The following is a 27,920-nucleotide window of genomic DNA, read 5'->3' as shown; positions in this document are numbered from 1 at the left end:
TTTCGAGCAAACAGGGATGCTGGCATTTAGTTGTTCTCTTGCCTTTGCACAACAGGATCATCCTCCTCTTAAGAAGAATATGGAGTACGTGAAGTGCCTAGTTCCGATTATGCCAGGATGAAGAAGCCCAGTCTATCTTCTCATCAGAAGGAGCAGTTGAAGGATGGTTACATTACTCCCCACAAGACCAAACTAACTTCAGCTCAGAAGGACTCACAGATTTCCATCTTTTTTGCTGTGATGGGCAAGTACAATGTTGTTCTAGGATTTTTTCTGGTGAGTTCCATTTTTTTAAATGTGTGCTCTTCGTGGACCATGTAGGTGTCTGTTATTCATAATACAGTTTGCTTTACTAATCATTTTTTTGTATTTATGCAAACAGGGGTGCGCAGCTTGATTTCAATGGGAACTGCACAAAATGTTCTGATGGTTCATGCCCATTATACTTCATCATGCACAATACATTGAATGTTCTCGAATCATTCATTTCCACCTCCTGCCACAAGATTAGCTACAAGAAAGGAGGTGCTGATATGTTCAAGGCGTTGCAACATATAAAGGCAAAATCATACAAGCTATGCACGAATTTGGTTGTTTTTGGTGGAACTGCACAAAAAGAACAGCTGGTTTATTTAGCACGAGGTGCCATGTCAATGTCCGAACTAATGGCAAACCCCGTCCATTCCACAATCATAGGCATTTGATATTTTGGAATGGGAAAACCTTGTCAAAGTTTGCTCATTGATTTATGCAAAAAGACACGCATTTGATATTTTGGAATGGGACAACCTTGTCAAATTTTGCTCATTGATGTTAGCAAGAAGACAAGCGTTTGATATTTTCGGATGGAACGCCCTTTGCTGTCAGCAGCATCGATCGATTTTTCTTTACTCTTTAGTTGTGAAGTAGATATTGGCTCTGACATGTGAATCACTGAGATGCATAATCATCGATTGTTTTGAATGTTCTCTATGAATTGCCAGGCCTGCGAGTTTGATTGCAATGTACAGGCATGCTAAAAAGCTGCTCAAACTTTTTGTACGTGTGAAACTGCTACAAACGAGGTGATCATCGTGTGTCCTGGGAATAATGCTAGTACGTATTGTTTTGCATGTTCATCCAATGCCAATGATACAAGAATTCGAACTAATCGAACTAAATTCGTTCATACACGGCCGGATTTCATATAAACATGCCGGATTTCATTACATTTCATACATTTTTCAACTAAAAACGGTTGTGCTGAGCCGAACAGAAGCTTCCTCTCCAGCACAGCTCTCCGACTCCACATCGGTGCCAAGAAGCTAATCGGCCGTCAATGTTCAACCTGCCAAGCTGGGCTTCACCCGGAGAGTAGCAGCAGTGGCCTTACTTGGTCCAGAGCGGCGGCGACCTACCATGTTCTACTCTTCCTCGTTTTCTGTGTGCCACGGTCTGGTTGGCAGCGGGGCGGGGCCTCGACGGAGTCGGCGATGTCCTCTGTCTCGTTGCCGGTAGGGCGGCACCTCGGCGAAGCGGGGGAAATCCTCCCCTCGTTGCCGGCAGGGCGGGGCCTCGACGGAGCCAACGATGTCCTCTGCTTCGTTGTTGGCGGGGCGGGGCCTCGGCGGAGTAGGGCCTCGCCGAAGCCGGCGAAGTCCTCCACCTCGGTGCCAGCGGGGCGGGGCCTCGGCGGAGCCGACGGTGTCCTCCGCCTCGGTGCCGGCGGGCGGGGCCTCGGCGGAGCAGGCATTATCCTCCGCCTTGTCATCGGTCTCGCCAAACAGCTCCTCGCTCGCTTCATCGCCCTCTTTGTAGGCGGCCGCAACCTCCACCACCCCCATGTGGTACCGCCAGCGCGCGAGGCGGCTCTCACAGGAGGAGCGGTACGACTCGAGCAGCGCCTCCTGCTCCACCCGCTCCACGGCGATCTGCTCCTCGCCTGCCGGTGCTCCTGGAGGACATGGTGGTTGTAAGCGGCGTTGGCCCGCGCCTCCCGGAACTGCTCCCCATGCTTCTGCCTCACCATGTCCATGTATTGGGCACGGTCCTCGCCGATGGTCATGGTGCAATGCACCGGCGAGGATGGCGCGGAGGAGGGGGTTGGCGCCGGATCGTTGACTACTACGTTCTCCATTGGGACGTCGTCGTCCTCCGGCCAGTGATGCGGCTTGAAGCTACGTCGGTATTTCCCCAAAGAGGAAGGGATGATGCAGCACAGCGGCGGTAGGTATTTCCCTCAGATGTGAAACCAAGGTTATCGAACCAGTAGGAGAACCAAGCAACACAACGTAAATAACACCTGCACACAAATAACAACTTCTCGCAACCCGACGTGTAAAAGGGGTTGTCAATCCCTTTCGGGTAGCGGCGCCCCAAGATGGGCAAACGGACGTGAATAAAATTGTAGTAGATTGATAGATCGAACGCCACATAAAATAAATAGGAATAAAACGCAGCAAGGTATTTTTGTATTTTTGGTTTAATTGATCTGAAAATAAAATAAAAGGAAAATAGATCGCAAAGGCAAATAATATGAGAAAGAGACCCCGAGGTCGTAGGTTTCACTAATGGCTTCTCTCGAGAAAAATAGGAAACGATGGTGAACAAATTACTGTTGGGCAATTGATAGAACTTCAAATAATCATGACGATATCCAGGCAATGATCATTATATAGGCATCACGTCCAAGATTAGTAGACCGACTCCTGCCTGCATCTACTACTATTACTCCACACATCGACCGCTATCCAGCATGCATCTAGTGTATTAAGTTTATGGAGAAACAAAGTAATGCAATAAGAACGATGACATGATGTAGACAAGATCTATCTATGTAAAGATAGACCCCATCGTTTTATCCTTAGTAGCAATGATACATACGTGTCGGTTCCCCTTCTGTCATTGGGATCAAGCACCGTAAGATCGAACCCACTATAAAGCACTTCTTCCCATTGCAAGATAAATAGATCAAGTTGGCCAAACAAAACCCAAATATCAGAGAAGAAATACGAGGCTATAAGAAATCATGCATGAAAGAGATCAAAGAAACTCAAATACTTTCATGGATATAAAAAGATAGATCTGATATAAACTCAAAAGTTCATCGATCCCAACAAACACACCGTAAAAAGAGTTACATCATATGGATCTCCAAGAGACCATTGTATTGAGAATTCAGCGAGAGAGAGGAAGCCATCTAGCTACTAACTACGGACCTGAAGGTCTACAAAGAACTACTCACGCATCATCGAAGAGGCACCAATGGAGGTGGTGAACCCCATCCAAGATGGTGTCTAAATTGGATCTGGTGGTTCTGGACTCTGCGGCGGCTGGAATTGATTTTCATCAACTCCCCTAAGGTTTCTAAAATATTGGGGTATTTATAGAGCAAAGAGGCGGTCCGAGGGGCACCCGAGGTGGGCACAGCCCACCAGGACGCGCCCTGGTGGGTTGTGCTCTCCTCGGAGCACCCCCAGGCGCAGCCTTGGCCCATTAGGTGTTTTTTGGCCCAAAAAAATCTCCGTAAAGTTTCATTGCATTTGGACTCCGTTTGGTATTGATTTCCTGCGATGTAAAAAACATGCAGAAAATAGCAACTGGCACTTGGCACTATGTCAATAAGTTAGTACCAAAAAATGATATAAAATGATTATAAAACATCCAAGATTGATAATATAACAACATGAAACAATCAAAAATTATAGATACGTTGGAGACGTATCAGCATCCTCAAGCTTAACTCCTACTCGTCCTCGAGTAGGTAAGTGATAAAAACAAAAAAATTGATGTGGAATGTTGCCTATCATGTCATATCATATTTTTTTTCTTTATAGCATGGACATTTGGACTTTTATATTGTTCAAAGCAATAATCTAATTTTGACATGATAACTTAAATACTGAAGCATATCAACAAGCAACCATGTCTTTCAAAATATCAACGCTAAAATAAGTTATCCCTAGCCCATCATGCTCAATCACTGATCCATTCATGGAACACACTCGCATATTAGCTACACGCAATACTCAAGTACGATCATATTGCCTCCTAGTTGGTGCTTTTATAAGAGAAGATGGAGACTCAAATTCAAAATAAAAATTGCATAAGGTAAAAGAAAGGCCCTTCGCAGAGGGAAGTAGGGATTTGTAGAGGAGGCAGAGCTCAATGCGAAAAATTGAGAGATAAAAACATTTTGGGAGGTGTCTCCTTCCTACCAACGAAAACGACTTAGAGTTCCCAACACTTTACATGCTAGATATATCATAGACGGTTCCCATACAAAAAATAAAGTTTATTCTTTTTCAACCATACTTTCACTTTCCATGGCTAGCCGTATCCACGGTTGTCTTCCATACCAACACTTTTCAAGAAATTTATCATTTGACAACATAAAGTAAATTCATTTTTTATTTCGGAACTGGGCATCCCTAATACATTTGCCTTACTCTCGTGCAATGACAAGTGAATAAACACTCATCGTAAGAATAACACATCTAGCATGGAAAATATTAGCCACCCCTCACCGCTTCGCGAGCGAAACGAACACACAAAATAGAAGTTTATTTTGAAAATTAAAGATGGCACATACAAATTTGCTTAGAACGGTAAAAGAATACCGCATATAGGTAGATATAGTAGACTCATGTGGCAAAATTGGTTAAAGGTTTTTGGATGAACAAGTAGTGATCATACTTAGTGCAAAATGAAGGCTAGCAAAAGATTGAGAAGCGACCAACCAATAAACGAATAATATCATAAGCGAGCATTAAACATAATTAACATCGAATAATGCACCACAAGTAGGATATAATTTTATTGCATAATTATTGACTTTCGTGCTTGCATAGGGAATCACAAACCTTAACACCAATATTTTTACTAAAGCATAATTACTCATCAACATAACTCACATATCATATCATCATATCTCAAAACTATTACTAAGAACAAGTTAATTTAAAAATGTTGAAGCATGTAAAAGAGTGTTCTTGTAGTTTTATAAAATGTTTATTGTCATTAAGAAAAATGTAAAACATGTATTTGGAAAAATATTACCATGTATTCAAAAAATTGAAAACATTTGATTTAAAATTGTCCATAATGTATTTGAAAAAATTAAAAATATTTAATGTGTGTGTTAAAAATGTTCATTGGGTACTGAGAAAAATTGGACATGTGTAAAAATGAAAAAAGAAAAGAAAACATAAAAGAAAAAAACTAAGAAAAACAAGATTAGTACGCACGCGCGAGCGACTGAGCTACTGGGCCGGCCCAATTCAGCAAATACTGGTTAAGTCCTCTCAAGATTTAAAATAGACCGGAATTGAAGAGTTTGGTTTGTTGATTTCAGAAATTGAGAGTTAAGTATTTGATTTAGCTTTTACCTATGAATTCAAGGTTTGTTTTGGACATTTTTCCCCTACCCACGCCAAGGCGGGCACGGCGCGACGGTCAAATTTACCACATGCCACGTCTGCTCGACGGGACGGGTCAGCTGACCGCATGCGACGCGACGTGCCCGTCCACTTGATCCACGCGTACGTATTTCTACGTGCACGGCGTATCGCACTCGTATTGCCGCGGCCGGGCGGCCGAAGCCTTTTTCGAAATAGGATCATTATGCTTTTTTTACTCCAGCAAATGTGATAAATTTCCTACCCGCAAAATCGTTTACTGTTTGTACAAATCGATCTTGCGGTAAGTTCTTCCTCGGCTTAGAATAAATACCGCAAATAGCACCGCAAATTTAGAAACTTAAACTTAAACAGGTTTCGCTACATAGATCAGTCAGGAACACACTGGTCATCACACATAGACAAACTAAACATAAAAACGTAGCTTGTCGGAGCACGGCTTCATGTAAAGGAAGTACTCGCACGCCGAGCGGTAGAGGGTATAGGCGAGCTCATAGTCCGTCTTCGCCGCCTCGAGGCGTTCAACGGTGCCCTCTTCGCCGGCGCCATCGCCTCCTTCACGGCATGGTGTGCGATCTCCGCCTCGCGGAGCTTCTTTGTGGTCGGCTAAAGCTGCTCGTAGAGCTCGTTGAAGCGCTCCACGTATGGTTTGCCGTCGCCGCAGGAAAGGGCGCCGCGGTTGCGCGCCTGCCCCTGGCGCCACCACTCGATGGTGGGCCAGCTGGAGCTGCCGGTTCCGTGTCGTGTCGTCCACGCTTGCGCGGCGACGACCCGTAGCGGCCCCACGCCCGCGATCTTCTTCCGGCATGATCTGCGCTTGAGAGGAAAATAACTGTTTGAAATCGGTCGCTAGGGCTAAGAAAGAAAGACAACGGAGGGGGAGTGGACTGGGCAGATCTATTCGAGACAGAAACCCTAAAACACCCCCCCCCCCCCCCCCTATAGCGGTGGAATGGCGGTTTGCGGGCTGCCCCAATAATTCTTAGGGCCCATGGAAATATAGCACTTCTGATTCGGCCTGAAAAGGCCCAAAAACGCTAAACCGGTCGCAAATATACGGGTCGATGACGAGATTGCGCATTTGCTAGAGTTGCTCTAATCTCAGTTGTCCTTGTTTTATCTCTGGGGTGTACCAAGCATAAGTGTTACAGTATTATTATATTTGCACTGGACCTAGTTGGCTGTGCAACTGCATATGTGCATAATGGGGGAAATATCCAGTGCTCCAGCACATCACATGGTACGATGCTCCAGAAGAATGTAGTGCATTGGATCTGAGAATCGATGGACATGATTGAAGTCTGGATCACTTAATTACAGAACTTTCAAGGGTACGTTTTGCATATTTGCAGTGTGAACTAGAGAAGCTTCAATCATGTCAGTTCATTTCAGATCCAAAGCACCATACTGTTTTGGAGCATTGTATCATGTGATGTGCTGGAGCACATGATATTTTCCCATGTGCATAGAGCTCCATCAATTCCCCAGTCGAACGCAGCAGGTCTTGTTGGGCGGTCAGGAATTCAGCTCCCTCCAGGTTAGCGATTTGTGCTTTCAAGATCTTTATTTTGCCATTCATCCGCCGCCTTATCTTGTGTTCTTCTCCTAATTTCCGTAGGAATCAATTCTTGCAGCAATATTACTTGTAAACTCAGAAATCCTTAGAGGAAACAGGTAGATCTGACTGTAGCAGCGATGCATCTCTAAGTGAAAAAGTTAAGATCCGTCTGGGTTTCCATCCGTAGCACCAGATCAGATCCCGCTGTTGGCATCGCCGGAGCACCAGATCAGATCCCGCTGTTGAAATTCTCCGCTTTGTTCGGTTATACCCCTTTCCATGGGGATTGGAGGGGATTTGAAGGGATTTTGACTTGTAGGGGATTTAACCCCTTTCAATCCCTGCCAAACCCCTTCAAATCCTTGTCAAGAAGGTCCCTGTCGATAGAGGTCAGACTCATATAACACCACTCATTTCCTCTTATCTCCCTGGCGATAGAGGTCGCCTAATTTGAACTGAGCCTGGCGACAAATACCTTCTGAAACTATTTCTTCAAATGACGATTTTTCTTTTGTTTTACCATTATCAATATACTTCTTTAAAAAAAAGTCAACATACTTGTTAAATTATAACTGAAGCTATATGATACTATGGTTATCTCACATGGTTTTGTTTGCGTATGTACAGAAGGGAAGGGCCGCGCTGGGTGATATACCATTACTGCTGCAATGAATATACCATATCTTCTTTTTAAAAAGGTTACAAAAAATTTCTCAGAGGATAGGATAATTGGAAGGGGTGGATTTGGAAAAGTTTACAAGGTATGACTTAACACATAGATTTAAATAGATGTACCAGCACTAGCAATAATGGTCCCAGTTGTCACAAAAAAAAGCAATAATGGTCCCAGTTGTGAAGAAATGGTTTAAGTGCAACATTTGTGTTAAACAGGGAGAACTTGATAGTGGGGAACTGATTGCCGTGAAGATGCTTCATCCGCTGCAAGGACTTGATGAAGATCTATTTAAAAATGAAGTTTGTAATAACCTTTTGAAGGTCGATCATCCAAATGTTATAGGGCTACTTGGTTATTGCGATGAACTACATTCTGAATTTGTCGAACACAAGGGTGACAACATTGCAGCTAAACACGTGTATCGAGGACTCTGCTTTGAGTACTTTCCAAATGGAAGCCTACACAAGCATCTCAGTGGTACAATGGAACGTAACTTCAGTACAGTATTTTTTTTAATTATAAATTTCTCATATTTATAACATTCTATTTTTCAATCTGTGTAGAACAATCTCTTTCAGCTAACTGGAGCACACGTTATAGCATTATAAAAGGGATTTGTGAAGGTTTAAATTTCCTTCACGGGTGTAAACCACGAATTTTTCATCTTGATCTGAAGCCTGCCAATATATTGCTCGACAATTCCATGGTACCAAAGCTGGCAGATTTTGGATTGTCAAGGCTCTTTGCTGAATCACACTCCCATGTCACAGAACGCATGATAGGAACAGAGTAAGTCGCCCACAAATGCCTCTGTTCGAAATACCATATATTGTTATCACGTAAATGGTATCTATAATGACCATACTCTTTATTATAACACAGTAAGTACATGCCACCGGAGTACAGAACTGACAGCACCATCTCATCTCTATATGATGTTTTTAGTTTTGGTGTTGTAATGATGGACATAATGGAAGGTTACTCCCTATATCAAGAAATAGATGACCCCACACAATTTAAGGAGGAGGTAAGAAAAATACTTTCAGCTTGCTACTCGATATCATATAACAAACTACCACATGAAGATTATTTTGATGTTTGCATTATGTATTTTTATCATCATTATCTAAAAAATGTGTAATGATTATCAAAGTAATTAGTTATAACAGGACTGGCCGGTAAAAAATAGAAAAATATACCACGCATGAAAACACTAGTACATGAACCCTTATCACTGACCGGTAAAACCCCTGCCATAGAAGATTTCATGAACGGTCAGACAACTAATTAAGGTTAGAGATATACTGCATCATGGTGGAACATGACTGGGTCGTTGTTGTCTTCTGATCGGGTGATGCGGCTCGGGTGGTTTTAGAGGGGAAGGTTGTTGAGATGAACGTGGTTATCCGTGACACATGATCCTGAAGAGGTTGGTCGAAAATCCTGTTTGTGATGTTCTGCTTACCACAAAGAGGAGATCTAAAAAGCCCAACTATGACTTGTAGTTCGCAAAGACATCTATCTCTCAACAATGGTTGTTAAATTTCCTTCAGTGATCTCCGAGTGATCTCCGGTCTTAACTGACAAGTGGAAACACATGTGTGTTTTTGGGAACCTCGCAAGTGATACTGATAAAAAAAACTATAACGTATGTGTTACATGTCTAATGACGTGTCATCCCAAGGTGTGTTCAACACTGAAAATGAAATGGGTCCGAACAAACCAAAATATAATAGTAGGTAAGTTTTTCAGTTTAAATCGCTTGTCAAATGAGAAAACCTGAAGTTAGTTTGGTCCACTCGTGTCCTGGATAGGTTATTCACTAACTAATTAAAACAAAACATGTACATTTTCTTTGAACTCTTTAGCGACATAATGGAATACCAAAATTACTGGATAAAACCAAAGGAATTGAGAACCATAACAATCAAAGTCACTCAAAGCAGAATTTCACATGGTAATTTTGATGTGTTGTTTCTGGAAAACGAAATGATTGGAAACAAGGAATCTGCGGAAAAGCCTGAATGCCCTGGCACTTCCGAAAGTAAAATTGTAGGCGGAATATGTCAGTTTTTTATAATGAGATATTTTATTAACTCAAATGCAGCATCACGGCGATACAAGCTAAGAGTTTCACCCGACAGTTGCATAACTAGGATGCATGTGGTCCATCAAGTTCAAAAAGTACAAAAAGACATAGCTCAAAAGGGAATAATAATTAAGCCATGTATGGTGTTGGAAGACAGACGCAGAGGCTACACTGTAGGGCAACCACATGTCAATGTAAATAGCTCCTTGTGTGTTGGTCGGTTAAAGCGTAGACCACGTATAGAGCGAATTTGTACATGAGTATATAACTTCGAGTGCAGAAGATACTTTTTCTTTGTCAAACACATTGTCATTCGTGCATAGCCAGAAAGACACAAGGCCGCCGCTCTACCAGGATATGAGATTTATATTTATTATCAGTACCCGTAACTAATTAGCCCACATGCTTGACACACTAGGGGTGGCTACAAATTAATTAGGACCATCCACCACACATCTCGAGCAAATTCACTCAAAGAAGAGGTGTTGGACTGACACCTCATGCGGACAAAAGAACACATTTGATACTACCGTACCAATTATATTTGGCTGGATTAGCCCTGGTCTAAATAACAACTCTACTAAGACTAGTTAATTGCCCGTGCGTTGCAACGGGGCATGCATATTTCTAGTAGTTCAACATCAATCATGTATAATATACCTTGCCCTCGTACACATCATACTTATGCAACACTATCAACTTTTTTCAATGCTCCCCTGTCTCTTCTCTATCCCCCTCTCTCTCCCTGCCTCCTCCCCCCTCTATCTTCATTTTCAATAACTTTATTTACACATTGTGTCGTCGTCTTCTTCGGCTTCTCCAATTCCCTAGATCATTATCAAATTGATTGATTATACACAAACCACAATAGAGGGAATTTCATGGAAATTGTTGTGGGTGAGTCCATCTATCCTTATTTTATTCGCCATGACCCTTAACCTAGATCTCTTGCCGCAGTTGTAGCCATCAATGTTGCCTTGTGTTGCCGCTCTATTAGTTGTGGATGTTGGTTCCTTGAGTGGCACCACGACGACACGACAATCCATGGCTTTTTAAGAGGCCTCGACACCCACCTCCGCTTGCTCATCTTATCCAACGACGACCGGTGGGAGGCGTGCGCGGCGCGCCTACAACTTCCATCTCCCCCCTTCCCACTGGTGCCGCTTCTTGTGCTACAAAGGAGGCATACATAGCGTCCACGTTAGCCTCCCTTTCCAAGTTATCTCATAGAGTTAGCGAGCCACAAGTCCCCAATCCAATCCATGAAAGGAAGTCATGAAAAAGAAAGAAAGAACTTTGCATGGTCAGTGGCGGATTTAATTGGCTTAACAAATGCCCCATCTTTCCAAATCAATGAAGATTACACCACAAGGAAAATAGAAAATTATTGTCATTGCAGTGCAATGGGTCATAAATATTGCAATGGTTCAATAACAATTGTGTCAAGCATACTATTTTGTAGTCATATTTGCACCCATCTCGATCTCATAAGTTCTTGCTTAAGACATCTAAATCTTGCATTAAAAAAATGTTGCATTAATATAAACTTCCAGGAGTTGATAAAAGGAGAGGCATACACATAGAAAATAATTTGTGGGGCACTACATCACACTCCACACACATGGTGGGTGTATTTTCTCACTTTCCGATGAGAGGACTTGTAGAAATTAATTTATAAATTTGTGTGAACCATTTTAAGCAGGGTAGTTAGGTACTTGTTGATGCCATTGTATGAACAGGCAGATCTGCTAGTTTAAAATATCCCATGGCAATGATATATGTACTCTTTTTATAATCTATTTTGCACTATCATGAAGAAGTCATTTTAAACAACACTTGCCTTATTCCGTCAAGTATTCTTGAGCTAAATACCCGTGCATTGCTACAAAGCAACAACTCCACATATAAAATAAATAAATTGCTAAACGACAGAAGGTACCTACATATTAAAACTTACAGTAATCCACTTCTCCATTTGGCAGTATCCCTTTATGCCATGCATATGTTTCTCCACTCGTGCCCCTTAAGAGAAAAGGTTGGCACAGTTTGATGCTTGTGCTATAGCATTACAATTTTATAAATCTATATCAAACTATATTGTATAAACCTTCAAGCCTTTGCAATTCGGGCATTATTAGCTTGTAAGTCAAGAAGCAAGCACATACCATTCTGTAGGCCTTGTGCATGGAAGCTAATGTTTAGAATTGGCAAGCAGAAATGTTAATAATTTGGCAACATTATCATTGCCAAAGAGTTCTAACCTGAAACTATCTTAATTCTTAAAGACCACAATGCGCAACTTAGTTTGGCATTTAGGAGAGCAAGCACATACTTGCAATCAAAGCGAAGGTCCATTGTTTTCCTGCTTCATGATTTTGGCACAGCCACGGTAAATATAGTTATTGTTGTGTTAGTGGGCTTCCTTCCGCTGATGAAACTTCTGTAAAACGAAGGAAATGAGGAAATGAACAGAGACATAAAACCAAACTCTCAATATTACAAGTTTAACATATAAATAACATGCAGATAAGCACACCCTTACTGAAGTTGGCTTGAATCTATGGATTTGGTCATCTCAGTTCCATAAGGAACTCAATATTAATTGAATGAGTGACAACCCATAATTTAATTTAAGAATGGGTACTAAATCTCAGTACCTTATTGTCCATGAAGCCTGCCTAGCCCAGCCCATGTGAGGGAGTCATGGACTAAGGGGTCCTCAGGGCGTCGGCCTACTTCGTATGGGCCGGACTAATGGGCCGCTGTGGAGCCCAGCTGGAATACGGATCCGTGCATAGATGGAAGATCCCCGGAGTCATGATGTGCCCTCCAAGTCAAGATCAAGCCTGATCTTTCCTTCATTGTAACCGACCTCGTGTAACCCTAACCCTATCGGTGTCTATATAAACCGGAGGGTTTTAGTCTTTAGGGTTAGAGTTTCATCCATCCCCTTATTCATCTAGGGTTTAGCTCACCTGATCTTGAGGTAGATCGACTCTGTAACCATATCATACATCAATACAATCAAGCAGGACATAGGGTTTTACCTCCTAGAGAGGGTCCGAACCTGGGTGAATCCTGTGTTCTTCATCTCCTGTTCCCCATCGTTCCTAGATCCACAGCTCGGGACCCCTTACCCGAGATCCGCCGGTTTTGACACCGACATTGATGCTTTCATTGAGAGTTTCGCTGTTGGATCACCGAAGGATCGATGGCCCGCCTGGTCATCGGAGACGGCTTCACAACCGGGGATTTCTTCGTCCCCGGACAGCTCTTCACGTTTGGCAGCATTGTGCTGCACGCCAACCCGACCGGTCATCTAGACCAAATCAACAACTTCGCCCCAGACCGCCGGATTAGATTCGGCAACCTGGAATACGTCGCAGATACGCGAGGCAATCTGGTTTTTTCCGGATTCACACTCGCTGGACACACCCACGAGCCCCAAAGAATTTGCTTTGGAGCCCCTTTCCGATCCGATCTACGGATCGACCTTCACCGACCACGCGGCCTCGAGCCCGGACATGTCCCTCGGCCCCGGCGACCTAGAGTCCCCCCTAACCGAGGACCCGGCCATTATCCCCGTCACAGACCCGGATTTGAGCCCCGATGACGGGTTGATGTCCGGAAATCCGGAGTTACCTCCAGCCGGACTCCCCCTCACCAATTCGGCCTCGAGCCTTGACACGGAGATAGTGCCCGAAGACCAGAAGTCAATCCAAGCTCGGATTAGCTCCTACCCCGTCGCCAAGGAGATCGATCCTGAACAGCCCCCATGCGCCAGTTCGGTAAGCATTGCCTTGCTAAGCGAAGCGCTCGACCGGATCCAGTTAATGGCCCTCCGAGACGACCCATCCTCAGCCTACGTCCAGCAGTGCCCCGAGGCGAATTACAGGGAATTTTGCGTCCCACCCACCACCCATTTAGTGGCCATAGTCGAAGATTTAACCGACATGCTGCACTACACTTCGGAATACGCTGAATCCATGGACGAAGATAGCAGAGCCACGGCTGACGCCGGCGTTGCTCCCCCAGTCACCGGTCACTGGACGGCCATGTCCACATACGACATCAACATGGTGGATACCCCTAAAGACGACGATGGCACGCCCAAGAAAAATGATGACAAACCTGGCGAGGAGCCGCCAAAGCACCGCCGGTCATGTCGTTGCTCCAAGGCATGTCGAAGCCATGCGAGCAATATAGACATGGTAGAGAACGACACCGGGGACAACACAGACAACCCTGATGACGCCTCCACCGATGACCATCAGCCAGATGACCCCGAGGAGCACGAGGACCTAGAAGACCTCAACGACTCCGAAGACAGTAATTACCTCCCTCTCTCCGAGGAGGAAGTCAGTTTAGGGGACGAAGATTTCATTGTTCCCGAAGAACCGCTGGATCAGGAGCATTTCAAGCGGCAGCTTATTGCTACCGCGCATAGCCTGAAGAAGCAGCGACAGAAAATCAAGGCCGAACAAGACACCCTCAATGACCGTTGGACCAAAGTCCTAGCCGTCGAAGAAGGGTACAGTTACGAGCGACAGACTAGAAACTACCCGAAGCGAAAATTACTGCCGCAGTTTGACGATGAGGCCGTAGAGCCAACGCGTCCAAAACACACCCAGGCCGAAGAGCCGGACCGCCCCCCTTGAGGACGGGACAGGAGAGCTGATAAGGCCGAACACCCCGTCGCCCCACCTCGCCGTCACGGCAAGGAGTCAGCGCGGCCGGCCTACGAATACGACCTACGACAAGATCTGGACGCTCGAGGAGCCCAGACAAGGTCTATCTATGGACCAAAAGGAAACCCGCCTGCTGGCCAGGATGGATATCAAGCCTGGCTGAACCGAAACAATAGAGTTCGGGAACATCAACGGGCTCGGAGGGCCGATGACCTCCGAAGCGACATAGCCCAAGTTCGGGGCGCCGCTCACCCACTATGCTTCACAAATAGGGTGATGCAGCATGAATTCCCGGCACGCTTCAAGCCTGTAAACGTTGAGCCATACGATGGGACTACAGATCCAGCCGTGTGGATAGAGGGTTTTTTGCTCCACATTCACATGGCGCAGGGAGATGACCTCCACGCTATCAAATACCTGCCATTAAAGTTCAAAGGACCGTCCATACACTGGTTGAACAGCCTTCCCAAAGAGACTAGGTTGTTGGGAGGAGCTCGAGGACGCCTTTCGGCATAACTTCCAGGGCACCTATGTTAGACCTCCGGATGCCGATGACTTGAGCCATATAACACAGCAGCCCGGAGAGTCAGCCCGACAGTTTTGGAATCGATTCTTGACCAAAAAGAACCAGATTGTCGACTGTCTGGACGCCGAAGCCTTAGTCGCCTTCAAACACAATGTTAAAGATGAATGGCTTGCGCGACAACTAGGTCCTCACATTTCATGACGGCATCCTTGAGCTCCACTTGCACTTCGGCTACTCGAGCCTCGTGCTTCTTGCCGGCGGCCTTAACCGTCTCCAGTTCGGCCACCGCCTTTTCGGCAGCCGTCTTCTTCTCGACCGCCTTGGCCTCGGCCTTCTCCAGAGCAGCCTTGAGTTTTTCAACCTCAACGGCGGCGGCCGCAGTCACCAAATATAATATGTTCAGCACATAATCCGGACCGTCTATATCCGACGGTGTCAAACTATGCATTTTACAAGAAGCTTACCTTGCGCCTCATCAAGCCGTTTGTTGACAAGGTCAAGCTCTTCATCGGAGCGTTTAAGCTTCCGATCCATCTCCTCGAGGGCAGCGGCATTAGCTGTCGCAGCCAAGGAAGATGCCTGCGATATTACATCAGATCGCGAAGATTTAAAAAACTGCAATCCTTACAGAGTCTCGGGGGCTGTTATGCATAAGGCTTACTCAAACTCTAAAACCAAACAGTAATTCCATTTTAAAGAGGAAGGGGCATTACTTGACTCACCTTAAAGCCTGTTAAAAGGCCCTGAACGGCATTGTTCAGTCTGGTATGGACGGACCGAACACTCTGTAGAACCGCACCGATAAGGGCACGGTGCTCGTCAATGATGACGGAGCAGTTCACCAACTCCTCCAGCGCGCCCGACCAGCCCGTTGTCGCCGGGCAGCTGGTGTTCGACGCGGGCGGCGGAACCCTGACCCCAGCATCGTCAGATGGCGGGATCAGCGCCCCTAAAATCCTTGGGGGCTCGGGCGTGCCGGGCTGTGAGGGTCCGGATTGGCCGGACTCCCCTAAGGTATTCGTCGGGAGAGGCACATCCTCCCGGCCTTGGTTGGCCAAGGCTTCTACCTCGGCCATTATAGAGTCGCCCCCTCCCTCATATTCGGGTGGGGAGGGGTACTTCGGGACCGCACCTCCTCAGCCCCTTTGGGGACCAGGGGAGGCACGGCGTGCGACGCCGACCCGCTATCCGCCAATTCGGCAGGCGGGGAGGTTCCCTCCGAGGTTTGCTCGGCGGGATGGCACGCGGTGGGCTGAAATATCACATTACCCGTTGCGGTCAATAAATGGCAATGAAATAAGAAATACTGAATTGCATACCTTGTAGCGGCGGGCTTGACTCGGCGGTCCTTTGCCGGGACCTCCTCCGATGCCACGGACTCCTCATCAGAGTCTGAACTGATGGGCATGACCAACTTCGGCCTGCATTGCCTCTTCGGGGCCCGAGGAGGTTGTCCCTCCTCGACGTCTTTGGATGCCGCCCTCTTCTTGGAGTAGGAAGAGGCACTCTCCTCCTCGTCTTCCTCCCCGTCCTGAGCAGACGGGGCCGCAGCATCACCGGCCTTGGGGACCGGATGATCTCTTATATGAAGACCTCCCCTGGTCTCCGACAGCTCTTTCTTCTTCTTCCCTTTCTTCTCCGGCGCCTTGTAAGGCGCCACAACCAGCAGTTCGTCCAGTTGAGCTGTCCGAGGATCTTCGGGTAGCGGAGCCGGACTGTTGATCTTCTTGGCTTTCTTGATCCAGCTCTGTTAAAGCAGCAAAAGGGGGATTCAGATCGGATTTCGGACAACATGATCACCTGAATATACAACGGGCAAAAATTTAATTACCTCTTTTGGGGGGTTCGCGTCGTCAAGACCGATGTCCTCCTTCTCGGCCGGCCACTCCTTCTGAGGCTTTAACAGCAGACCCTACACCTTTTCATAGGTGGTGCCGAAGAGATGTTGCACGGTGGCCAGGTCTTCGGGATTGTAAGACCACATCAGACTCGCCCTCTGTTGGCAGGGAAGGAGGCGGCGACGGAGCATAACCTGGACCACGTTGGTCATTTTGGCGCCGGTCTTCATCATATTGGAAACGCACGTCTGCAGTTTCCTCACATTGTCGGCGGATCCCCAATCAAGAACTTTCTTGGTCCATGAGGTTAGCCTCGTTGGGGGTCCGGATCTAAACTCGGGGCCTGCCATCCAGGTTGCCTCCCTTGGCTCTATTATGTAGAACCACTCCTTCTGCCACACTTTGACAGTATCGATGAATGAGCCCTCCGGCCATTGGACTCGGGCGAGCTTGCTAATCATCGCTCCGCCGCAATCCGCCTGGGCGCCCTCGACCACCTTCGGCATGACATTGAATACCTTCAGCCATAGGCCGGAGTGCGGCTGGATCCGCAGAAGGGCCTCGCAGATGACAATCAAAGTGGTAATGTGGAGAAGAGAGTTGGGGGCTAGATCGTGAAAATCCAGCCCATAGAAGAACATCAATCCCCGCACAAAGGGGTGCAGCGGGAATCCCAACCCCCGGATGAAATGGGGGAGAAAAACCACCCTCTCGCCTGGCTTGGGCGTGGGGACGACCAGGCCCTTCTCAGGGGCCCGGTGAGCGATGTTGGCTGACAAGTAGCCGGCTCGCTTCAGCTCCTCGATGTCGCCGTTGGTGACGATGGAGACCTCCCACTTGCCGTTAGCACCGGATCCGGCCATGGTTGTGGCTAGGAGGTGGAGAATAGAATTACGACAAAGAAGGAAGGCAGGGCTCTGGAGATTGGGAAGGTGACGGCGAAAGGTGGGAGAAGGCGTAGGCTGATAACTGCAGCTGTCCCCTTTTTTATATATAGGCTGAGGATCGGCTAAGGGTCCCTATTTCCTCGCCGCGGACCTCTCCACTTCCCGATATGACCGCAACGTTATGCGCGGGTGGAGGGATCGAAATCATTGATCAAATCCCTTAAAAAGCGGGGCACAATCTCTGCCTTGATATGACGTGCCATTGAAGGGGCGGCCTCGAGCCGCGCATCGAGAACTTCCAGCCGTTTGGTGTTATGACTGGACGCGACCCTTTGTCGAAAAGTTTTCAAATTATGGCACTATTCACACTTGAACATTTTTGCCTTTGAGGCTAAGCAAAACACATGCTCCGGATTTCGGATACCATTGAACTCTAAGCATGTACGGATCGGATGGTGAACTCGCCTTGCAAGCCGAAGACCGTTGAGTATGCGGATGCCGGACACAAGCCTCCGGCGTTGGAGGCTAGTTCGGGGGCTACTGAGGGAGTCATGGACTAAGGGGTCCTCAGGGCGTCGGCCTACTTCGTATGGGCCGGACTAATGGGCCGCTGTGGAGCCCAGCTAGAATACGGATCCGTGCATAGATGGAAGATCCCCGGAGTCATGATGTGCCCTCCAAGTCAAGATCAAGCCTGATCTTTCCTTCATTGTAACCGACCTCGTGTAACCCTAACCCTATCGGTGTCTATAAACCGGAGGGTTTTAGTCTTTAGGGTTAGAGCTTCATCCATCCCCTTATTCATCTAGGGTTTAGCTCACCTGATCTCGAGGTAGATCGACTCTGTAACCATATCATACATCAATACAATCAAGCAGGACGTAGGGTTTTACCTCCTAGAGAGGGTCCGAACCTGGGTAAATCTCGTGTTCTTCATCTCCTGTTCCCCATCGTTCCTAGATCCACAGCTCGGGACCCCCTATCCGAGATCCGCCGGTTTTGACACCGACACCATGTCTTCGCGTCGGTGTTCCAGTCCTCGTGTGGAACAAGGCCAAGCAAATTGCACATGAGCTTGGCTTGAGCCTAATTCATACACTGCCTAGGTATATGCAGGAGCGTGCAGAAGGAAACGGCTCCATGCTACATCATGATGAGCTGAAACCATGCGCGGCCGCATCCACAACACGTTGAGCGCTCAGCTAGTTGCGCCGGTGGCGGCGTGGTGCTGTGTATATTGAAACATTCTCGTCAGATTCTCTCGTCAGAAAATTCACAAAGTCCTTACTCAAGAATCGTGAGTTGTACAAACAGCGACGAACCGCTGCCTCCCCTCGGCCAAACCCATCCTACTCTTCCTGGTTCTTTCCATCCCCGTGATGTTGAGTTTTCTCAACAAACATACCTTGCCCACAACAACCCATCTAAGTTTTGGAATTGATCACTTGGCTCGTCCTTAAAGTGCATTCCCTGGTCTTCTTCGTCAAGATGAGGCCTCCCAGCCTCGCCGAGTGGCCTGCATCCTCCTCCTCCGGATCATACCTCATGGGGATCAGGACACCCTCCATAGGGGATGCATTGTCTTGTGCGTAGCCATCGCCCCCGTGCGACAGCCAAGCAAGAGCGAGACGACGAACACACGATCTGGCCAGCCGATGGATCATGCCATCGTAATCCTTATGACTGCCAGCAATCACACCATTGTAATCCTTACGGCCGCCAGCAAGAAACCATCCCCGCGAGCGAAACCCTAGCAGCTGTGATCGCCTCCTGATCGCACCTAGTGTAACGCCCTGACATGGTGGACCCTGCCTTGGTGTAGCGACAGTTAGGGATCGTGAGGTGTGCGTGCGTGGGGTAGGGCTGTTTAGTTTTGTGGTTTTGTCCTGTAAACCAGAGGTGGAAGTGGGACTCACGGTGAAAGAAAATCGATGGCGTGGGGCGATCGATGGGAGGAGGTCAAACGAAAACAACGTCCGATTCTGCTTTAATAGTAGAGATGTAAAAGAAAAATATTATTTGCTAGACATATTTTAATTGCCAAAGTTTCTTCTTATTGATGGGAATATCTGAGTTTACAAGTTACTTGAAATTTACTGAAACAGATGCTATATAGTTCATCTGAGCATGTATTGTAGATCATGCTTCTATTCTCCATCTGAAACTTTGTCTATATATTTTGGTTTGTAGGTACTTGCCAAGTGCAGTAGTATGATTGAACCCACGTCAAAGAACCGAAGAGAGAAGTTAATTCATCAAGTGTGGACATGCATCAACACAGCAGTGCATTGCATGGATTCAAAAAAAAATAGACCCACTATAGCAAGGATCCTTGATATCCTGAATGACACAGAAACTGGTATTCCCAACGCACAGGTATAATCTCCACACAGAATGTAAGCTATCCATCCGTCCAATATAAGAGCGTTTTGGGCACTACACTAGTGCCAAAAACGCTCTTATATTATGGGACGGAGGAAGTAGAATATAATCTCCAAACAGAAAAGAGAATTTATTTATTTTATGATTTGCAGAAGAGAGTTGTCTGGGTTCACAAGAGCTTTTGTTCTTCCAAAGATGTAAACATACTCTTTGCATTTCTTTTGTTCCTCCCACTTTAATCTTTTCCTTAATGACAATTCGTAATTTTGTTGATGCATCAGTACTCCGGACACTTTCCTGGCTGTTTGATATAAGTACTCGAATAAACAACTGTTTAATTCCTTCTAGCTCCGACAATGAAAAAACTAGCTAATACACAAACGAAATCAAGCCCCTGCACCGTAACAAGGACACTTGGCACCTGGACTGATCACTAGAAAAATGATTAATAGTTTCACATCTATCTGTTGAGAATTCCTTGCTTATGGAGCACTCTTCTGACGTTCATGCTCTGTTTTATCAGCAACAAGCAAAACCTGGGGAGAGGTGATATGGAGCACAAGCTCCAGGAAGCTCCTTTAGAAAAAAATCAGTGTATTTAAAAGTTTGGAACGGATGGAGTACTAGACATCTTTATTATGACCTTAGGTATTCTTTCCAGAACGTTTTGAATGAAAAAAGGAAGCTTTAGAAATTTTAAAATTCGAGCTTCCTGAGGCCCGAACACTTTCTGGATTTTCCGGCAAAAAAAAGTCCCTTCTTTTTTTCCGAGGGTGCTTTGATGAACTGATCACGGAGGAAGGGCGCAAACTCCAAATCATGGAGGAAGCAGCATCTCGTATTCTCATGCTAGTGCATTTAGTATGTAGAGAAGCACCATGAACGAGATAAATTAATTGCACCATGAACCAACCAAGGCATAGAGTTAAGAACAAAAAATTATGTAGGTCAAGAGGGAGTGGCTCCATTTCCATTAAAAGCAAAACCAAGACATGCAGAGTTCAGAGCTCTGTATGTTACTGACGCTAAAGACGTTAGGGGTCTCAATTTTCCAAACTTTTAAATTGGATATATATAGTAGGGCATTTGATACCAAAGGGTGCAGAAAATGCATGATAGAGAAGATCCAAAAATTGGATATATATATATAGTAGGGCATTTGATACACCAGTTGTCATTCCAAAAAAGACACTGATTCAGAATTTGACGATGGGCACTTATTCCTAAATCCTGATTTTTTTTTCCGATTTACTAAACACATAGGATAGCATCACACTGATACAATTCAAAGGAGTTTACACCCTGTCTCCACATAGATAGGATGCACACAGCCAGAAGTAAGAAACGAAAAAAAAAATGCGGTACAAGAATCATGTACAGCTCGTAGCACGCCATCTCCAAACATCTCATAGTTAAACATATTGCGAGTTAGCAGAAACACATAAAACATTAGCTTTCCTTGTTGCATTCATGGTGCATGAGTTGTTCTCCACTGTTACGGTAGCATCGGTCGCCATCGTGTTTCCTTTGAGATGACAGTCAGTAGTACAAACTCTGACTTTGTGTTGTGGAGATGTTCGCTCAACATCTGTCCTCATCGTGGAGCTCTATCTCCTCGAAGATGGTGGTACTTCTACTCGAGGATGATGTTGAGGAAGCGCAGACTTCATATGTATGTTATTCCAATGGGAGAGTAGTTTAATCGAAGAATTGTGTGAAATTGCCTATTTGTAAGTTAGCTTACAGCTGACATTTAGCCTAGTCATCCCAGAGAGTTTAAACATAAAACTTTGTTGCAGTTAGCAGTTGTGCCACTGTCTATGAAAATTGATCTCAAGAATTCATTGGCTGAAACGTTGAAGGTGATGACAGCCGAGCTTGACAAAATAACAAATCCAGTGGCTAATACGGAGCAAGTACCTAACATAAGGGAAGCATCATCAAGTGTGGAAGAACCATTCTTCATCAACAAGACTGAAGACCGGGAAACATCATCATATTTGGAAGAGAAGTTAATCATCGGAAGGACTGCTGAAAAAAAGGAAATACTGTCTATTTTATCTGAGAGTAGTACGAATGAGATGGTCATCCTTCCAATACATGGCATTGGAGGCATTGGCAAGACAACCTTGGCACAGTTGGTATTCAACGACAAACAATTCCATGGACACTCTCGGGCCTGGGTATATGTTTCTGAGAAGCTTGACTTGTATAAAATTGGCAACTCTATAATAACACAGTTATCAAAGAAGATCAGCAATATAGCTAACATGCAGATCATACACAATCGCCTTACAGAGCTATTTGCTGATAAGAGTATTTTGATTGTTTTAGACGACCTGTGGGAGAAGCATCCACGTAAGTTAGATGAATTGAAGGCTATGCTAAGGCCTGGCAAGGGAAGCAAGGTGATTATAGTAACTACACGTCATGAAGAAATTGCAAGGAAAATTTGCAGTACTGCCAAAAATGTGCCATACAAGCTGAAGATTTTGACTGATGAAATGTGCTGGCTTATAATAAAACAAAAAAGTGACTTCGAAAATAAATCTGGCAAAACCCAATTGGAGAAGATAGGAAGGGACATTGCAGTCAAGTGTGGTGGTGTGGCCTTAGCGGCTCAATCACTTGGATACATGTTGGGATACATGACGTATGATGAATGGAAGTCAGTGAGGGACAGTCATGTCTGGCATTTATCCAGTTTGGAAGATCCATCATTAACAACTCATGAAGTGCTTGCATCGCTGCGGTTGAGCTATTCCCATATGCATAAATTCTTGCAATTCTGCTTTTCCTATTGTGGAATCTTTCCAAAAGGCCACATCATAGTAAAGCATGATCTAATTCACCAATGGATAGCTCTTCAATTTCCTGGGCCATCTAAGACATTTGATTCTATGCAGCTCTGTGAGCAGTATATCACCCAACTCTTGGGGATGTCCTTCCTTCAATATTCAGTGACACCTTTGGTGAGTTACTTCACAATTCTACTATTCTTTTCAACTTTATGTATTCGACTTCAGATAGTGCATATATTTTCATCTTCGGTGAAAAAGTATTATTATAGTGCATACATCTGTGTTACAAATTTAATTTCTTTGCATAAATTGTAAGTGTACAAGCTTTAAGTACTGTGTAAATGCATGTGGCTATGAACACAAATATTGGGACTAATTATACTATTGTGCACACGGTGGCTAATTTTGCCTACTTCATGCAGAATAAAACTATGTTTATTTTACACAAATATTGCTGCATACTCTCATATGACACACAATTGTGAATCTACGGTTTCTATATTTTGTTAAAAATAATTTTCAGATGTAAGTATCAAGTAGTGGCAGATGGTGTACATGACCGCATGTGCAAAATATCCGCACTCTAGAAAATGATGCTTGCAGAGTGTATCAACTATGTGACCGTGTCCACCGCAAAAATATAAAACTATATGATTAATTACTGTTCCTCGTATTCTTCAGATGAGTTATTGTTCTTCGTATTTGTACATAAGGTCAATCAACTCAATTAAGTGGGTTGCCGCATGCATTCGGAACTGAGACAAACTAATGATCTATGGTGTGGAAAAAATCTCATGCATGGTTTCTTAGTACAAAATCAATATTTCGTAGTTCTTTCAGTAATCACCGGCAAGGAGCGAGGCAGAGGTTGGGTTCACAGCTTGAATATCTCTCATAGACTTAGAAACAATCAAACGTTACTAGGCTGTAGTGAATGGTACTATATTATCACATGGGTATGTTGAAGTATTGTAGTCAGTGTCATCTGCAGGAGGGAATGTTCTTGTGTCAGTTTTTTTTAAACCGACTAGGTCTGGGGATTAGAAAATGTATTTCTGTAGTAGTGTTATATCATACTCCCTCTGTAAATTAATATACGACCGTTTAGATCACTCAAGTAGTGATCTAAAAGATCTTATAAAAGTTTACTCAGTATACTCGGTGCGTCGACAAACTATTTGAAATGGTCATGAAGTTTATTATTTAACATACTAACCTCTTCATCATTTTTTTAAATGATATCTAAATATTTCAATTGGTAAATATACTACTAGATAACTAAATGAATACAAAACTCTAAAACTTTATGGTCCTTTTGCTGCAGGATTACGCAAGGCAGGACAAAGTTGGTACGTTTTTCACAATGCATGACTTAGTGCACGAACTTGCCAGAGCGATGTTGGCCAATATAGTTAATGAAAATGACAATTTTGCTGGAAGAAACTGCCAGTATGCAATTTTTGCGGATCCTAGCAAGCAATTGAAGTCGTTTGTGGGTCTCCCTCAAGAAGTAATAGCTTTGCTTATTCCAGACCATGCAAAAATAGAGCTTCATGATGGTGCAATTTCACCAGCTAAGCGCCTTGTCATCATCTTAGATTTAAGTGGATGCATTATTGAAGAGTTACCTGATTTTATTGGTCAAATGAAGCACCTGAGATATATTCATGCTCCACGGATCAGATATCGGATAATTCCCAACTGGATCACCGAGCTCTCAAAATTGAACTACCTCAACCTTAGATACTCTGAGATCGAAGCATTGCCAGATTCAATTGGTGATTTGAAAGGTCTCATGCATCTTGATTTATCAGGTTGTGCCCGCATATGTCAACTCCCAGCATCATTTGGAGAGCTCAAAAAGTTGGTGCATCTGGATTTATCGCATTGTTGCATGTCTATACCAGAAGATTTGAGTGGATTTACCAAACTCCAACATTTGAATTTATCAGTTAAAAATGCTCAAGCTGCGAAGCCTATCAGAGAGTTGCCAAAAGTCATCGGCAATCTAATCAATCTTCGGTATTTAAATCTATCGAGATGCATGCATGTTATGGCCCCGTCAGAAGAAGAAATTGACAGATTGCTTGGCTCTATCAGTACCCTTTTCAATCTTGAGCATTTGGACATGTCTGAGAATTCGCAGATTTCTAGTTTACCTGAAAGTATTGGAAACCTCAAGAAGCTACATACACTGGACCTCTTAGGCTGTGATGATATAGAGAGGCTTCCCAAAAGTATGGCTAAGATGGAATGTCTGAAGGTCCTAAATCTGAATGGGCCTGCATCTAGTTTAGAAGAATCAGCTCTCTCTCAATTAAATGTTGCCTCGTTGCCACACTTTGTGGTATCCCGTGGTGAATATCACAGCAATCTCTTTCTGCTTCGGCATACAAATCCTAACAAGGAGCTGGAGATAAGTGGACTTGAAAATGTGATGTCTGCAGAAGAGGCACAATGCATAGATCTGGTGGAGAAGTACAGAATTGAAGATTTAACATTCATATGGACTGACTATACTGAGATGTCTGTGAATCACATTGACAAGGAGGTGTTGGAAAAACTAGTGCCACCGAGCAGTTTAAGGAAATTGCATATAGACGGTTACAGGGTTGCCAGCCTTCCGGATTGGATGATGGGTGTTGGGCACTATCTTCCTAATCTTTGTCGGATAGATTTGTCGGATTTTCCCAAGTGCAATAACCTCCCAGCCTTTGGCCAACTTCCAAACCTAGAATGGCTAGGTCTCTGTTGTATGGAAAGCATGGAAAAGTGGAACATGACATGTTCCAGTGGTGAGGATGATGCGAATGAGCTCATGTTCCCCAAGCTCGAGACGGTGAGTATACAGGATTGCCCCAAGTTGACAATAGAACAAGGTCCGCCCAGAGCTGTGTCTTGGATCATATCTGGGAGTGATAATGTGCTATCATCAGCATGGGCAGAGTGTTCCTCACTGACCGATGCTTCTTCCTCCCCTTACCGATTAATCGATCTGAAACTGGAAGTAGATAACTGTAACCTGCCCCTGCGTCAGTGGAGGTTGCTGCACCACCTCCCTGCCCTCCACAGTTTAACTACTAAGTGTCGTATTGATCTGGCCGCCTCACCAGAGATTATCCAACAATTATCCTCCCTCAAATCAATGTCCCTAGGATTCTTTAGATGGATAGGTGACAAGGCAGAAGTTCCGGCATGGTTATTTCAGCTCACATCTCTTGAGAACCTGGTGGTAATGCACGGAAACCTAGATGGATTGAATGTGCAAGCGAGACAACTGAAACGGCTGCAGTCGTTACGAGTACATGCTTGCAGAAGCATGGCATCACAACCACAATGGTTAGGAGAACTCACCTCTCTCAGAGAACTTCATATCAGCCAATGCGAGGGGATCAAGTCTTTGCCTGACAGCATAAGACAACTAACCAAGCTTGAATGTCTTAATGTTTATGAGTGCCCTGAATTATCTCAGTGGTGTAAATCAGATGAGAACATGATGAAGCTCCCTCACATAAAAGATAAGGTATGTCAATGTTTAGCTATCCGTTGTATTTGAATAAATTTTTGCACTGGATAGTGAGGAGTTTCTATCCTCCTGAGTCATCTCAGTATATGATTATCCCTGTTTTGTATTTCTTATTACCTCATTTTCATGCAATAACCACATTTGCAAGTATTTTTTCCTTGTAATCATTTTCTCCAATATTACCTCATATAAATTTGTTTCATTAAATAATGACGTCAACTAGGTGTCGTGTGGCTGTTTATTACTACTGAGTAACAAATGAACAGGAGCACAAGGCAAATGCCCTAAATATTCACCAAAGAAAAAAAAATATTGTTGCTTTAATTATGGGGTAGCATAGAGAGATTTGCATATTCAATTGTTTTCATTATGGTATTTTTGCTGTTCAGCAAATCAAAGCGTCACCTTCGGCTGGGGGCCAAGTAGAAGATTTAGTGGAGATAGAGGAGACCTTATCTCCAGAGGCAGCCATGAACCTAGATACGGCAAATGGATCAAGGACAAACAACACGGCAGATGCAGCAAACAATATTGCAGCTACAACTGATGAGAGGGCAGTTATTGAAGGGCAGCTATATGGTGAGGATGTGATGGATGACCAGGGTTGTGTGCTCTGTCTCGGGACATTCCTGAAGAAGCTCTTTAGTTGTTGGTCATTCTCGTAGGATGTGTGGTAGTCGCTCTCGCTCGTATGGTAGTTTAGTTGATGTTATCCAGGGAGATTATCGTAGCACTCTCTAATTTGTCTGCAAGGTTGGGTTATACTACTAATCTGTGATGCATCTTTTTCTTTTTGACAATTAATCTGTGATGCATCTTAATTATATGTCTTCGCTTTGGAGCTTGTTCAATTTTTTTAGATAATAGGCATCGATGATGCACAAGGTCGGTATGGGGATTTGATGTTTCCTGATCGGTTTGCTGTTGTACATGGCCAATAGTAACCGAAAAAACGTTGCAGAGGCCGATCTGCAGCAGCTCGGAATCAACCCCGCAGAACCAGCATCGTGATATGTGTTGCCAGGCGTATTGAATTTTCCACCGCCGCATTAAAGGTAGTATATCACCGTATTCCATGGTAGGCCCCAAGTTGGTGGACAGGTACCGAGCCTGGGCGAAGCGACATCTATATTCTCTCCATTCCATAATGTAGTGTGTCCACGTTTTCCTAATGCGTCCTCGTTTTTCGAGATCTAAATCTGACCGTAAATTTAACCAACGAGACCGGCTGCGGCGGGAGCAAAAATTATACCACTGAATCATATTTTCGATATAATTCTGTGGTATAATTTTTGTGCTCGTCGCAATTAGTCTCGTTGGTTAAATTTACGCAAATGTTAACGCTCACGCGTGTGGCTCGAAGCAACATGGCCCAAATGCCTCCATTACCATTCATTTTGCCACGTCAAAACAGATGACATCAGTGAGAATCTTTTTAGTTTTCGGCTTAAAAATGTTTTATCTTCTAATTAAAAATCTGTTTTCATCATTAAATCCGTCTCGACGAGATCTTCATAACTAGATCCCATGTTGATATGTTTCGACGAAAAAAA

The 27,920-nt window shown here is 44.7% G+C and overlaps 1 protein-coding gene across 5 annotated transcripts; it reads left to right on the top strand.

The window, feature by feature from the left end:
- The first annotated feature begins 6,635 nt into the window (after positions 1 to 6,635).
- On the top strand, positions 6,636 to 27,191 carry LOC109766644 (uncharacterized). 5 transcript variants are annotated; one of them, XM_020325414.4, is made up of 10 exons: positions 6,636 to 6,933; positions 7,031 to 7,343; positions 7,582 to 7,715; positions 7,846 to 8,107; positions 8,194 to 8,419; positions 8,513 to 8,657; positions 19,849 to 20,034; positions 21,840 to 23,012; positions 24,166 to 26,364; positions 26,757 to 27,191. In XM_020325414.4, the coding sequence occupies exons 3-10, from the start codon at positions 7,623 to 7,625 to the stop codon at positions 27,030 to 27,032; spliced, it is 4,560 nt and encodes a 1,519-aa protein (XP_020181003.1). In that variant the 5' UTR covers positions 6,636 to 6,933; positions 7,031 to 7,343; positions 7,582 to 7,622; the 3' UTR covers positions 27,033 to 27,191. The 5 variants fall into 5 exon arrangements, with proteins under 5 accessions (XP_020181003.1, XP_045085975.1, XP_045085972.1 ...); XM_045230040.2 differs by having other exon boundaries at positions 7,015 to 7,343; positions 8,576 to 8,657; XM_045230037.2 differs by having other exon boundaries at positions 7,015 to 7,343.
- The last annotated feature ends 729 nt before the right edge of the window (positions 27,192 to 27,920 follow it).

This window comes from Aegilops tauschii, chromosome 1, assembly GCF_002575655.3.
Source record: "Aegilops tauschii subsp. strangulata cultivar AL8/78 chromosome 1, Aet v6.0, whole genome shotgun sequence".
NCBI lineage: Eukaryota > Viridiplantae > Streptophyta > Magnoliopsida > Poales > Poaceae > Aegilops > Aegilops tauschii.
Note: the sequence above shows the minus strand (reverse complement) of the source record. Positions and strands in the feature narration are given on the sequence as shown.

Excerpts from the sequence above, each read along its gene's own strand:
- LOC109766644 (XM_045230039.2), top strand. The coding sequence starts at position 7,623 with ATGAATATACCATATCTTCTTTTTAAAAAGGTTACAAAAAATTTCTCA. Across the intron at positions 7,716-7,845 it reads GATTTGGAAAAGTTTACAAG|GGAGAACTTGATAGTGGGGA; the intron begins GTATGACTTAAC and ends TGTGTTAAACAG. Across the intron at positions 20,035-21,839 it reads CTGGTATTCCCAACGCACAG|TTAGCAGTTGTGCCACTGTC; the intron begins GTATAATCTCCA and ends ACTTTGTTGCAG.